General features: G+C 41.8%; 1 protein-coding gene across 8 annotated transcripts; it reads left to right on the top strand.

Moving 5' to 3' along the window:
* Window positions 1-88: 88 nt before the first annotated feature.
* Window positions 89-9,822, top strand: LOC100847317 (binder of sperm protein homolog 1). 8 transcript variants are annotated; one of them, XM_024979192.2, is made up of 7 exons: window positions 89-300; window positions 459-537; window positions 2,516-2,626; window positions 5,918-5,984; window positions 6,976-7,005; window positions 7,910-8,041; window positions 8,432-9,010. In XM_024979192.2, the coding sequence occupies exons 3-7, from the start codon at window positions 2,624-2,626 to the stop codon at window positions 8,572-8,574; spliced, it is 375 nt and encodes a 124-aa protein (XP_024834960.1). In that variant the 5' UTR covers window positions 89-300; window positions 459-537; window positions 2,516-2,623; the 3' UTR covers window positions 8,575-9,010. The 8 variants fall into 8 exon arrangements, with proteins under 8 accessions (XP_024834960.1, XP_024834963.1, XP_024834958.1 ...); XM_024979190.2 differs by lacking the exons at window positions 89-300; window positions 459-537; window positions 2,516-2,626 and adding exons at window positions 575-863; window positions 9,038-9,577 and having other exon boundaries at window positions 5,964-5,984; window positions 8,432-8,576; XM_024979189.2 differs by lacking the exons at window positions 89-300; window positions 459-537; window positions 2,516-2,626 and adding exons at window positions 578-863; window positions 9,595-9,822 and having other exon boundaries at window positions 5,964-5,984; window positions 8,432-8,576.
* Window positions 9,823-15,551: the final 5,729 nt, after the last annotated feature.

Raw genomic sequence — 15,551 nt, 5'->3', positions numbered from 1 at the left:
AACAATTACTATAACCGAGCTCAAGTTTGTACTGCTCGCTGCATAACTGACCAATTAACCTTACTTCTCAGAATTGTGGGATGTAAGTGACCATAAATGGTGCATTGCTCGTTCCCAGAACTGCGAGGTCACCTGTAACTCATTAGCTAGATTATTAAGGGCCACGAGAAAACAGTGGCTCACACTGAAGGTTCACGGAGCATACACCGAGATGTTTGTATTCATGAAGCAAACCTGATTCCCCAGGCAGCCTCTCTGGCATCCTGCAGGGGATTCTTCAGCCCTGGCTTTCAAAGACTGGTAAGGTCCAAGACTTGGATGAATCTCTGACTGCTCCCGTGATCTTTGTTGTCATGGAAACAACTGGAAATTCCTTGTGATGACTTCTAATCCTTGTCTTATTGAATGCCAGCTTATTATTTTCTGTGTGTCTGTGTGTGTATCTTCCTATGAAAAAGGAGGAGGTCTGGCTTTGGGGCCAAGAGAGAGAGAAGAGGAAGGTGAAGAAAGAGGAGGAGGTGAAGGCAGAGAAGGCAGGTGAGAAGAAGAGGAAGGGGGAAGGAGGGGACTGGGGTTGATGGAAAAACAGAAGAAGGAGAAAGAGAGGAGGGACGAAGGGGAGGGGACGGGGAGGAGACAGGCATTGTGGCTATAAACTCCGGAGGGTCCACTCCTGGTGGATCACTGCTCCTTGGAGGGAGGAGCATGGCCCTGCCCGTGGGGCTTCTGTCGGTCTCGGTCTACTGGCTCCACAGCGTGGCTGGTCTCCAACATGGAGGTGAGGAGCGATGTGACAGTACCTGGGGTTGGACGTTTGAAAACCTCTCCTGCCATGTGTAATCAAATCAGAGACGCCAGGAAGGGTAAGGGCCATCTTTATCTCATGTTCTCTCAGAAAGAAAAAGATACTCTGTATTTTTTTTTTTTTGAAAATAAAATAGACACAATCCACTGATGAACTTTTTTTTTTTAATTAAAAAAAAAAATTCTTTTGGCATGTGGAGTCTTAGTTCCCTGACCAGGGATTGAACCCATGACCTCTGCATTGGCAGCATGGAGTCTTAACCACTGGACCACCAGGGAAGCCCTGGGTTTTTATTATTTTTTAAATAAGATGATTCAACAAAGAGCAGGAATGTGAATTAGAAAATTTTGTTGGCAGAAGTCATGTTCCTTGATGACCATGTGTCTTCTTTCTTGCTAACATATTTTGTTTGTGTACTTTTGTCTTGTATTTTGGGGGATTGGGGGGGCTTTGGCTACACAGTGAGGCTTGTGAAATCTTAGTTCCCGGGGCCCTTGGCAGTGAAAACACGGAGTTCTAATCACTGGTCCACCAGGAAATTCCCATGCTAATATATTTTAAATGCCTTACGGAGAGGTTTTTGAAAATGGAACTAATTTTTGGAAAAACTATTTAATTCTTTTTACCAAAATCATGTTGCCTTCAACTGCTATAAATTGACAATAGAAGAAGGGATTTCATTATGGGTGCATTTCTCACATGTCTGAAGAGACTTACACAGAGTTGTCAAAACAACTTTTTTATGGAATGGCAAAAAAACGATGATCTTGCACAAACTATTTTCAACTCTTCAGGTCATCTTTGCATGGAAAGACAAATCAAACATAGTATTCATTTACATTTTTTTTAAAAAGGAAAAGATGCTCTTGGTATAACTATGACTACTACTACCTTATCAGTTAGATTTTTTTACACTTGTTGAAAAACAACACTGTTGCTTATACATAGGTTTTTTACAAGATGTCAGTTTTGTACATTCATAAGAAGGAAATTATACATGAGAGAAGCTAGTTAAGATGTTCCTAAAATTTCTCCACTTGTGTCTGGCCTTCTGAATTATTAAAGTCATATTTTTCCATATAACACTCTTTTGGCTGCGCAAAATCTCAGTGATGGCAGCATTTCTTGAAACAACACATAAAGCAATTAAAACTCACTGGTCCTGGGCAGTGAGCCAGTCTTAACAAGTAGGTAGTGGTGATCTACTTTGAGTCTTTGAAACTGTTGCTTATTCACTGCCTCTCTCTCCTCTTGTAACCCAGAGGTTAAGAAAGCCTGTTCTTGCCTCCAGGGATTTCTCTTTTGAGCCACAGACATCCATACTACTCGTTTTGATGCTGACTTCTTGAATACCATCATCTTCAGTGAAGGCACATCTCCATAGCAACCTGATCTGCAGATAATAAGGATGCCAGCAGGTGTAAGGGGGCATTCTGATATTGGAAATGTTCAAACATGAAAAGCCAAGTATTTTAGCATCTTAGGAGCGATGAGATAGTAGGTTTTGGATCCTGTATCATAAAGAATCTGCCTGCAAAGCAGGAGACCCAGGTTCAATCCCTGGGTTGGGAAGATCCCCTGGAGAAGAGAATGGCTGCCCACTCCAGTATTCTTGCCTGGAAAATTGCATGGACAGAGGAGCCTGGTGAGCTACAGTCCACAGGGTCGCAAAGACTTGGAACTGACTAACTAACACTTTCAGTTTTTCAGGAGCACAGGAAGCAGAGATTAAATGATACGAGTACCTCCACTCCAGGAGTTCACGGGCTAGAAGGAAGACTGTAAACGCTATAATCACCTGGGCTTCCCTGGTGGCTCATGGTAAAGAATTCTTCTGCCAATGCAGGAAACATGGGTTCAACCCCTGGGTTGGGAAAATTCCCCTAAAGAAGGAAATGGCACCCCACTCCAGTATTCTTGCCTGGAAAATTCCATGGACAGAGGAGCTTGGTGGGCTATTGTCCGTGGGATTACAAAGAGCTGGACATGACTGACCAACAACACCAACAATCTAAATCACCTGTCTGCCTGTCCTGAAGTTGGACATGTGACTGACCTGGCCAGACTTCACAGAAGGCTCATCCTATTGATCTTGTTCCAGGGTGAGAAATTTGCCATGCACAAAACATAATTTCTCCACTAGAACAAGCTTTGAGGAGTACTCAGGGATCCCATGACAGTGGGGTCACTTGCAGGAAGGACTGTCCAGGCGGGCAGACCCTGACGTGCCATGTGAACCCAGAGTTCTGGGATTGTCGTCCATTGCCTGTTAGCATTTCTGTCTCCTGTGGGGTTGGACCACCCAGGGGCTAACACTAATAGTTAAACTTCAACAGAGTGATAGTCGCTCAGGCGTGTCTGACTCTTTGCAATCCCACGGACAATAGCCCACCAAGCTCCTCTGTCCATGGAATTTTCCAGGCAAGAATACTGGAGTGGGGTGCCATTTCCTTCTCCAGGGTGGGTGGCTACAGTCCACGGGGTCACAAAAGAGTCGAACATAAATTCGCGAGTAAACATTAGTGACAACATTCACGAATGAGTTTGACTGGTTTAGATGCTTCATATAAAGTGGAATCATGCTGTGTTTTTCCTCCTAGGTCTGGTTTATTTCTCTTGGCATAATATGCCCTCCAGGTTCATCCATGTCTTTGCCTGTGGCTGGATTTCCTTCCTTTTAAGACTGAAAAATATTGTTGTGTATATAAACTGCATCTTTGTCCATTCATCATCGATGGACACTTAGGTTGCCTCCACATCTTGGCTGCGATGATATGATATGGTAGTGCAGATCTCTTCAAGATCCTGGCTTCAGTTCTTTCAGATAAATACCCAGATGTGGGGTTACTGGATCCTATGGCAATTCTACTTTGAATCTTTTGAGAAACTTCTTAGGGGCTGTACTATTTTACATTCCTACCACGAATGCTGCGTAACTCTTTGCTGTTGTGATTAGGTCAGGTTTCCGTTTAAAAATATTTAAAATCTTTGTGTCGGGCAAGCATTTCCACATATTCCAAAGAATTGTCTAGTGCCCTCCCTTCTGTGTGAGTGGAAGAAAACATTTCTAGCGTTAAGCAGTGAGGCTCACATTATACTTTTATATAGCACAGGTGGTATGTGAAACAAGTATTGGGTTGGCCACAAAAGTCTGCTCGGGTTTTCCCATAAGATGTTATGCAAAATCCTGAAATGAAATCTTTTGGCCAACCCAATATCTTGTACACTGGCTTGAATCTTATTAATGATGACAGCTGTGATGACATGATGGTGATGATGATGATGGTGATAATATTTCAGTAGTTATAACATTCTTGGTAACAATAGCAGTTACAAGCTATAAAGTTCTTTGTTTCAGGCACTATTCTAAGTACTTCATACTCGTAATAATCTGTTCCTCCTAACAGTCTCTTGTTGTTCAGTTGCTCCGTCATGTCCCATTCTTTGCGACCCCATGGACTGACGCCCACCAGGCTCCCCTGTCCTTCACTCTCTCCGGGAGTTTGCTCAGACTCATGTCCAGGGAGTCAATGATGCCATCCAACCATCTCACCTTCTGCTGCCCCCTTAACAGTCCCCTGGGGTAGGTAAAGTTTTGGTCCTCATTTTATAGAAGAAAATCTGAGGCACTGTGGTTGGAAAGAGTAACAGACTTTATTTTCTTGGGCTCCAAAATCACTGCAGATGGTGATTGCAGCCATGAAATGAAAAGACACTTGCTCCTTGGAAGAAAAGCTATGACCAACCTAGACAGTGTATTAAAAAGCAGAGACATCACTTTGCCAACAAAGTCCATCTAGTCAAAACTATGTTTTTTCCAATAGTCATGTATGGATGTGAGAGTTGGACTATAAAGAAAGCTGAGTGCCAGAGAATTGATGCTTTTGAACTGTGGTGTTGGAGAAGACTCTTGAGAATCCCTTGGACTGCAAGGAGATCAAACCAGTTAGTCCGAAAGGAAATCAACCCTGAATATTCATTGGAGGGACTGATGTTATCTGAAGCTCCAATACTTGGGCCACCTGATGTGAAGAACTGACTCATTGGAAAAGACCCTGGTGCTGGGAAGGACTGAAGACAGGAAGAGAAGGGGACGACAGAGGATGAGATGGTTGGATGGCATCACCGAATGGATGGACATGAAAGCCTGGCCTGCTGCAGTCCATGGGGTCGCAAAGAGTCAGAAACGAATGACACGACTAAGTGCATCACATCGCAAGCCTGAATAAGTCTTCCACTTGATAGTAGAAAATAATCAGGATTGTTGTAATAAGAGAAAGCCTTATCATTGCAGTACAATTACTACCATATCCAAAGTGCTTGCTAACTGCTCTCTACTGGGCAGAGCCCAAAACATATGTTTTTGATTTAATCCTTACAACAAACCTGTGAAATTGATGAAAAGATCCTTTTTTAATAGACGCTAAAACTAATTGGACCTCATTTTAAGACAGTTAAGTAAATGGTTGCTTCAAATTGTACTTTGCAGACAGTACTGAAAAGAAATAGAATAAAACAAAACAAGAAATAATGGTGAGATGATAAAATACATTTTTTCCTATTATTGCGTGATTTATCTTGTAGGGAAGGTGGAAAAAGTAAATCATTTACTTTTGCCTGTTGAGTTTCTTTGTTTTAAAAATAACTTTGCTGCTGCTGCTGCTGCTCCTAGGTCGCTTCAGTCATGTCTGACTCTATGCGACCCCATAGACGGCAGCCCACCAGGCTCTCCCGTCCCTGGGATTCTCCAGGCAAGAACACTGGAGTGGGTTGCCATTTCCTTCTCCAATGCATGAAAGTGAAAAGTGAAAGCGAAGTCGCTCAGTCGTGCCTGACTCTTAGCGACCCCATGGACTGCAGCCTACCAGGCTTCTCCGTCCGTGGGATTTTCCAGGCAAGAGTACTGGAGTGGGGTGCCATTGCCTTCTCTGAAAATAACTTTAATTGTGCCTTATTCACTCACAATATTTGGAAAGTACAGTTAAAGCAAAAGGAAAAATTAGAAGTCACCCACAATAACACCACTGGAAATAAACATTGAATTTTTACCTTTAAAATATTATTTTTACTAGAATAATTTGGTGAAGTATTTATTTTTATTTTATTTAAAAGGCTAAATCTAGTGAAATGAAAATTTGTTTAAAATTGTGTCTTTCAGATAAATATTCACCAACTATGGGTGAGTTGAAAAGTCTTTTAAAATTTTGCAATAAAATGTGAAGCAGTTGAATACTGTACTTCTTTTCCTGGTAAGAAATCATATTTTTCATGAAACTGCTATATTATGTGTTTGTGTATAAGATAAAGGACATTCCATGTTAAAAATAGTTAAGGAAAAAGAAGAAGAGAGAAATCATAATTTTACTGTATGCTTTACTGATAATATTTTTAGGTCATCAAATATCTTCATTACATATAATTTTATTTTTGCAAAAATAGCATCTTATAGAATGAAATGAAACAGAAAATGCCTTTTGTCATCTGGAAACAAAGTATAAATGTTTCCATATCTATTTATATCCTCATCTTTTCTGATGCCCATATGATATTATAAAGCTGTCCTGTGTTTTAAAATTCCCTTGGTGATTGATATTTTTGGATTCTTTTCTCTTTTCCTTTACTGTTATTAACCATGCTGAAATGAACATCCTTAATCCTAATGTCATTCCAACTAAAACCAGGAAACTGCTGAGATGTCTTTTATAAATAGAACTGATGAAAATCATTGGAAGGAGGTGGTTCTAATGTATGTGCTATTTTCAAAAGGAACTAATCTGTAAGGCTACAGAACATAACAGGCAAAATTCTTGTATGGTTGTATACTTAAGGTCCTTAGGAAGACTAGTAGATGACTAGTTTTAGAAAGAGAATCAGGCTATACGACTGAATTGAAGATAGACATTTTAATGCATTAATCAGCAGTTTTTCTCTATACTGGTAAGAACCAACTGGACATTGATAGAAAATGAAGCATTCTGTTTTATATCAATGTCACAAAATGTTTTGGGGTTACATCAGCAAGAAATATGCAGGACTTATATAAAGTAAATTATATAATCATATTGAAGAACAGAAACCAAATTCCTAAAAAAGTAGAAGATCATGCCATGTTGTTGGGTGGAAGACATGAGAATAATGAAATAAATGTCAACTTCAAATTTACTTTTCAGAGACTGTAACTCATCTTCCAGAAGTCAAAGGTAAGTTGATCAGAAAACTTCTGCTAAAAAGCATGTTTTAAAGAAAAACTGTAAAAATGGGGAAATCAGTGGGATATTTTCCTGGTTAAAAAAAATAATCTTTTTTCTCCTTTCATAAAATGTAATATAGGGACTTCCCTGGTGGTCCATAGATTAAGAATATGCCTTGCAATGCAGGTGACTAGGGTTTGATCCCTGGCCGGGGAGCTTGATCCCACACGGTGCAGCCAAGAACCAAAACAAACAAAAACAAGATGGAGAAACCACTCTGAAATTTCACTGGCACTACCTGTTTCTATTCTTTAATTTCTGCCAATCCAATAGAAAAATACCTGATTTTAAAGTTCATATAGAAAAAAAATGTCCAATAGTAATCAGGAATATTATGAACAAAAATGGTGCTGGGGGTGAGAAATACCTCGTATTAACATTATCAAGTACGGAAATAAACCACAAATGTAATAGTATAAATAGCTGTGTGTGTACGCGCCTGTGTGTGTGTGTGAGGACGAGGGTGTATGATGGTGGAAGAGGATGAAGAAAAGAGATATGGTGGGAGGTGGTGGTAATCATTTAATAGATAGATGCCCACATTTACATTTTTAAGCTTAAGGTATATTGCTGGCACTGGGGTCAAATGCTGAGCAAAATTTCAAGACTGTTGATGCCATAGAAAATAGTGGGATGGATGTAGGGGTATGAAACAAACAAACAAACAAAAAACCTTTACTAGTAGAGTTCCCACAGCTCTGCTATATTGTATGACTCGATATTGTTCAATAAAATTGGGTCCCGATTCTGACTTCTGAGTACAAACCCCCCTTCCAGCCCGCAGCAGGAAAGTAACGTAACATCTCAATGAACAGTCCCAGAGAGGGATGACCTGAATCTTCGTTTTCTCTAGAGGGCAAGTGTTTCTTTCCATTCCGCTATAGAGACGGGATCTTCCATGACTGTGTCCAGTTCAGGGTAAAACACAAGTGGTGTTCCCTGAATGAAACTTACCAAGGATACTGGAAGTACTGTTCTGAAGAAGGTGAGGTCTTGGCTTGGAAGTCAAGGTGGTGACATTGGTCTTGGGGGAGTGGGCTGGGGGTGCGTGAGATCACACGAGGGTTCTGCAAAGGGAATTCACAGTCAATTAAATTGTGAAATAAGGGATGCATGGTTCTCTGACGGTCAGAGAAATCACATTGCACCAAGCATCTGAGTGCTTCAACCGTGTTACTGTGAAAAGAAACCTTTCCGCAGAACCTCAATCCCTCACCCATACTGTTTTGCATGTGCTTATGGTGGAACAGAGTAGAGCAGATGGGAGTGGGAACGTGTGTGCATGCACACACGCATGTGTGTGTGTGTGTGATGGCAGAGACAAGGTACAAAATAAAAAGGGTTCTTATTTTGATTGCTTCTCTCTTCTCTGTAGACTTTGCAAAATGTGTGTTTCCCTTCTGGTACAGACACCTCATTTACTGGGGATGTACCGAGGACGGGGATTCGTTTGGGAAAGCATGGTGTTCACTGACCCGGAATTATAACAAGGACAGGGTTTGGAAATACTGTGACTGATGGTGAGATTTATTTAGGGGAGGGCATGAAGACGTTTAATTGTTATCATGGGAAAGATTGTACAATTTTGTTGGGAAAGGAGCATGTAAGACTCTCATGAAAAGAATTTATTCTGAGATACGAATCGAAGGTGATTGGCTGTAAGTAAATTGGGATTTTGATTATGGACTATAAGGTTTTGATATATATATTCTAGCCTCAGCACTTTAACTTGCTGATTGTGTAAAATTGGGTCCTTTTAAAAAAGTGTATGGACTGTGGGTGGTAATGATATGTCAATGTGGGTTCATAGATCAGAACCGATGTTGGGGAATTTTGATTATGGGGAGGCTGTTCATGTAAGGGGGTACAGGTTACATGAAAAATATCTGTATCTTCTGCTCAATTTTTCTGTGCACCTAAAACGGCTCTAAAAAATAAAATGTATTAAAATTCATTACTTTAAAATATTTTTTTTAAACAGAAAAAATAAGTGATAATTGAGACGGGACCGAAGGTAGAAACATGGGTGTTGACTAGATGAAGTGTTGGAATGAGGCTCAGACTTCCCTGGCAGTCCAGTGGCTAACACTCCACACTCCCAGTGCAGGGGGCCCGAGTTCCATCCCTGGTCAGAGAACTAGATCCCACATGTTGCAACTAAAGATTCTGCACGCTACAACGAAGACCCAACATGGCCAAATAAATAAATATTACAATTAAAAAAAAGAATGAGGCTTGGACTTCCCTAGTGGCACAGTGGGTAAGAATCTGCCTGCCAATGCAGGGGACACTGGTTCGACCCCTGGTCCTGGAGGATTCCACATGCCACAGAGCAACCAAGCCCCTGTGCCACAACTACCGAGCCTGTGCTCCAGAATCTGTGGAGCCACGACTAGAGAAAGCCTGCGTGCAGCAACAAAGACCCAGCCCATCCAAAAATAAATAAACAAAATGATTTAAAAAAAATAAAAATGGCGTGACTATGGCTCAAGCATTTAAATAGAGCCTGGTGGCCACTGTGGATGGATGTCGTTTCAGATACATTCCTCCGTCACAGAGAACTTGAATTTTCAGACTCAAGAGAAACCGGATGTAGAGGAAAGAATGCTGCTGCTGCTGCTAAGCCACTTCGGTCGTGTCCGACTCTGTGCGACCCCATAGACGGCAGCCCACCGGCTCCCCTGTCCCTGGGACTCTCCAGGCAAGAACACTGGAGTGGGTTGCCCTTTCCTTCTCCAATGAATAAAAGTGAAAAGTGAAAGTGAAGTTGCTCAGTCGTGTTTGACTCTTCGCCACCCCATGGACTGCAGCCCATCAGGCTCCTCCGTCTGTGGAATTTTCCAGGCAAGAGTACTGGAGTGGGGTGCCATTGCCTTCTCCGAGAGGAAAGAACAGAGGGCCCTAAAGTTGAGAGAGAGAAAGCTGACCACATACAAGGACCTGGTGGGTTTCACGTCACCTTCACCTTCACTTGTCAAGAACCAAACTTTCATTTCTTTCAGCTCTGAAGTTTTCATCTACTTTGCAGTGCTCATGAGCCTCTCCTAATATAATTTGCAAGAAGTTGCTTCTCTGTCTAAATTGCGTCCCTGGTGGCTCAGATGGTAAAGGATCCTCCTGCAATGCGGGAGACCTGGGTTTGATCCCTGGGTTGGGAAGATCCCCCTGGAGGAGGGCATGGCAACCCACTCCAGTATTCTTGCCTGGAGAATCCCCATGGACAGAGGAGCCTGGAGGGTGCAGTCCACGGGGGTCACAAAGAGTCAGACACGACTGAGCGACTAAGCACAGCACTGTCTAAATTAACCAACGCCAACTTTTGTGGTTTGTAAGCAAGATCCCTGCCTCATAGAACATGCCATCTGATTGAGTTTTAATTCTATATTCATGCTGAATCATTTAGAGATGCAGTAAAGCATAGAAAGGGGTTGACAGCACTTACCCTGCAGAGAGCTAAAACTGGATTGCTAAAATCCAGTGTCCACCAATTAGTATGGAAAACTCACTGTTTACTGACTGTCTCTAATTCTCTGGGTTAGAGTTCTACCCTATAGCATTGCCATGAGCAATATTATAGAGAAAGAGATGAACAAAGATGCATGAGAGAAAATTTTTTTTCTTCTTTGAAGCCAGAGAGAGACAAGTACCGTATTATTTCATTTACATGTGGAATCTGAAAAAGCTAAACTCTTAGAAACAGAGAGTAGATTGGTGGTTACCACAGGCTGAGAGAGTGGGGGAAATGGGCAGTGCTGATCAAAGGGTACACATTTTCAGTTCTGGATAAACAAATTCTGGAGATCTAACATTGTGTAGTTGAAAATTGATAAGAAAGTCAGTCTTAAATACTTAACAGTAACTTTGCAAGGTGATCAAGGTGTTAACTAACCTTATTATGGTAATCATTTCACATAATATATGTATGTATTGAATCATCACATTGTATACCTTATCTTGCATAGTTATAGATCATATATATCTCAGGAAAGCTGGAAAAAAACGAAGTGGAACATACGTAAAAACACCAAATAGATTAATCACATACATAAAAATAAATCTCACCCCCTCAAAAAAAATTCCCTTTAACTTCCAAGATAAGGTTTGACCAAATATCTGAGCACCGTGGCCCAGCCAAGCTGACCCATAAAGTTAACCAACAAATAAGGCAATCAAAATTCAGACTGCAGGGACTTCCCTGCAGTCCAGTGGTTAAGACTTCACCTTACAAAGCAGAGGGTGTGAGTTCAAATCCTGGGTGAGGAGCTAAGATCCCCTATCCCTTGGGTCCAAGAAAAAGTTTTTGGGATACTGACTAGGAGGTAGAGTTTCAGGAGGAAGGGAGAATATCATCCCCTGTGGTTTTGCAGACATTCACGATTCTATTTACAAGAAGAGCAACGCAAACAATCATTTGTTGAACACTTGTAAGGAACAGTACCCAGTGCCAATTGACTTACACCCTTTTTAAGGTCCTCGGGTCATGTCTATGTATATTCAGGTTTGAGCCTCTCTGACCCACTCTGTTCATGATTTCCCTGCACTGAGTCTTCCCACCCCGTTCACATTTTTTTTCCTCTTTCAGTTTGGCTCAGTCGCTCAGTCATGTCCAGCTCTTAGCGACCCCATGCACTGCATGCAGCACACCAGGCTTCCCTGCCCTGCATGCCTCCCAGAGTTTGCTCAAACTCATGTCCATTGAGTGGGTGATGTCATTCAACCTCTCATCCTCGGTCACCCCCTTCTCCTCCTGCCCTCAATCTTTCCCAGCCCAGTTCACAAAAAGGGGAAAAAAATCCCATTGGCAGAGGACATCTATTTCCTAAACACCTGTGATCTTCCTTAAGAAGTCATTGATGGTCAAAGCAGATATTTGCAGCAAGCATGTCATCAAAGGGATATATTTACTAATCCAGACTGTGCCACTTATGACAGGCAATTTCCTTGACCTCTCTAAGCCTCAGTTTCCTCATCTATAAAATAAGGACAGGGACTTCCCTGGTGGTTCCGTGGCTAAGATTCTGCCCTCCCAAACGCAGGGGGTCCAGGTTCAATCCCTGGTCTGGGAACTAATTCCCACACGTTGCAACTAAGAGTTGACATGCCACAACTAAGCCCTGGCAAAGCCAGATAAATCAATATTTAATAAAATAAAATGAGAATATTACTAAAAATAAAATAAGCATGGTAGACGTCTCATGGCTCACCGTACACATAAAACAATACACTCCGTTCCCATTATTTGCCACAGTTATGCCTGATAAAGTTGCCATGAATGCTGAGTTAGTGACTACTGACTCATGGTTCCAGAGTGAAATACGGGGTGACACGTTCACAACATGGGCACCAACTGATCAATACATAGCTTGGATTTATGTGTTTCTGTTTAAAGACACCTTATTCCATACATATTGTTGGTTCATTCACACTGAACTCACAGCCAACAGCAATATAATTGAAGCCCGAAGGAATCTCATCTCACACGTGTATTTTCTCCAAGTAATGCATCACAGCCTTCGTGGGCTTAAGACACCAGGGTGTGTCAGCACTATGCTCGGAAGCATTTTAAACAGAAAAAGCACCAAAAAGAAAACACAACGTATGCACTGCGAAAGGAACCGTTTATAGTATGAAGGCTGAAACAGGAAGGTGGAGTTCCATTGTCTTCTCTCTCAACTGGGAACACAGAGACACTGAGATCCCCAAAGGTATCATTGCTCTGCTCTGCTGTGAAGGACTCTGAAAAGGCAGTGCATGCCTATTGACTTGGTGGTTCTTAATACATTCCAGCAAGCAAGTACATCTACAAATACAGGATCCATGAATAATGAGACCCACAGAGTATGCAACTGCATCATGCATGCTTCCTAACACTAGAAAGTAATCAACAAATATTAGCTATTTTTGATACTATTGAAAGAATTAGGACCTAGATAGATAGGCACTTCCCTCTCCACAGTATTGATGTCTGCAGCCTTCCACATATACACATATATGTCAGTCAGTCAGTTCAGTCGCTCAGTCGTGTCTGACTCTTTGTGACCCCATGGACCACAGGACACCAGGCTTCACTGTCCATCACCTACTCCCAGAGCTTACTCAAACTCATGTCCATCGAGTCGGTGATGCCATCCAACCGTCTCATCCTCTGTTGTCCCCTTCACCTCCTGCCTTCAATCTTTCCCGGCATCAGGGTTTTTTCCGATGAGTCAGTTCTTCGCATCAGGTAGCCAAAGTATTGGAGCTTCAACTTCAGCATCAGTCCTTCCACTGAATGTTCAGGACTGCTTTCCTTTAGGATGGACTAGTTGGATCTCCTTGCTGTCCAAGGGGTTCTCAAGAGTCTTCTCCAACACCACAGTTCAAAAGCATCAGTTCTTTGGCACTCAGCTTTCTTTATAGTCCAAGTCTCATATCCATACATGACTACTGGAAAAACCACAGCTTTGACTAGATGGACCTTTGTTGGCAAAGTAATGTCTCTGCTTTTCAATATGCTATCTAGGTTGGTCAAAGCTTTTCTTCCAAGAAGCAAGCGTCTTTTAATTTCAAGGCTACAATCACCATATGTACCAGATCATATTTTAAAATGTATTCTTACTGTCAGAAAGACAAATATCATATGATGTCACTTACAGGTGGAATATATACATATATAAAAAATAAGCTTATTTACAGAACAGAAACAGACCCACAGACATAGAGGTTGGGATGAACAGAAACACAGTACTACATATAAAATGGACAAAGCAAGGACCTACTGTATAACACAGCGAACTATACTCAATATTCTGTTACAACCTATAAGGGAAAAGAATCCAATCCAGATATATATATCTGAAATGGAATATGCATGTATTTATATAAACCACCGTGCTACTCACCTGAAACTTACACAATATTGTAAATCAACTATACTGTAATTGAATACAAACACAACAAGCTAGTTAATTAATTAAATACTGTAGATCATGGTTTCTTTAAAAAAGAAAGTCTGGAAACAGACTTTCTTCTTTGTGGACCCAGAAGGCTCTAGTTTTTCATGAGGGATAGGTGATCCTCTAAGAGGAATGCTTCTGATTTGTCTTTCTAGTCTGGAATTGTTGGTAGAAAGAATAGTCTTTGAAATGGGTTTAACTCTCTCAATGGAGATGGGCAGAACTTGCAGGGAGTGAACCCAGGTGTTAGTGATTATTCTTAAGGTGCAAAGAGAGCGTGGTGATTACGCCAGGCGACAGGGATCTCTTAACTAATTAGAGCTTAGGGAATGGTGGACCCTTAGAGACCTCTGGTGGTGATAATCTACACAAAGGTTTTTCAGAAATAAAAACAACAGACAGCGCACTAAAAGACCTATGACATGGAAGATCCACAGGGCCAAACTTGAGCCCCCATGCTAGGCTCAAAGCCATTTACCTAATTTCTCAGCGTGAGTCAGTTCATAGACTCAAAGCCTCTTGAATGAAGGGGAGGCTCCATCATCATGAAGACACACACTGATTGCAACTCCATAGGCGTTCACGGTAATCCTCCTTGGAAGACTTCCCCAAAGGGGCACCAGTGTTTAGTGCACAGGGAAAGTTGCTGTTGATCAGTCACTAAGTCGTGTTTGACTCTTTGCGACCCCATGGACTACAGCACGCCAGGCTCCTCTGTCCTTCATTGTCTCCCGAAGTTGGCTCAAATTCACGTCCATTGAGTCGGGGTGATGGCATCCAGCCATCATATCCTCTGCCGCCCCCTTCTTTTGCCCTCAGTCTTTCCCAGCATCTGGGTCTTTTCCAGTGAGTCCGCTCTTCACCATCAGGTGGCCAAAGTGTTAGATAATGGGAAATACCTAAACTTTTCAGCAGCTACCGAATATTGGCTTGAGCAAGGGTTCATTTTCAATTGAATACAAAAACAACAAACTAGTTAATTAAATACTGTAGATCATGGTGTAAAAAAAAAAGTCTGGAAACAGCATCTTTGTGGACCCAGAAGGCTCGTTGTAGTTTCTCATGAGGAATAGGCGATCCTCTAAAAAGAATCTTCCATTAAAAATGGTCCAGTAATTAGAATGGATGATTCTAGGAACACTAGATTGAATCCTGACTTAGGTTCCCCGTGCTCTTGGCTCAATGTTATGCCAAATATCCCCTGTAATGATTTTTCCAGGTACTGGGAGTAATAAGGGCTTTCCTGGTGGCTCAGTTGGTAAAGAGTCGCCTGCAATACAGGAGACCCAGGTTCAATCCTTGGGTTGGGAAGATCCCCTGCAGAAGGGAATGGCAACCCACTCCAGTATACTTGCCTGGAGAATTCCATGGCCAGAGGAGCCTGGAGGGCTGCAGCTCATGGAATCGCAAACAGCAGAACTTGACTGAGCCACTAACACACTATTTTTCATGTGACTTATTTCACTTAGCATGATGCCTCTGGGTTCATCCATGTTGTCACAAAGGCATGATTTCCTTCTTTTTGAAGGCTGAATATTATTGCATTATATACAACTGAGC

Source organism: Bos taurus, chromosome 18, assembly GCF_002263795.3.
Source record: "Bos taurus isolate L1 Dominette 01449 registration number 42190680 breed Hereford chromosome 18, ARS-UCD2.0, whole genome shotgun sequence".
Lineage (NCBI taxonomy): Eukaryota > Metazoa > Chordata > Mammalia > Artiodactyla > Bovidae > Bos > Bos taurus.
The sequence above is the reverse complement of the archived record's forward strand: the minus strand, read 5'-3'. Positions and strand labels throughout refer to the sequence as shown.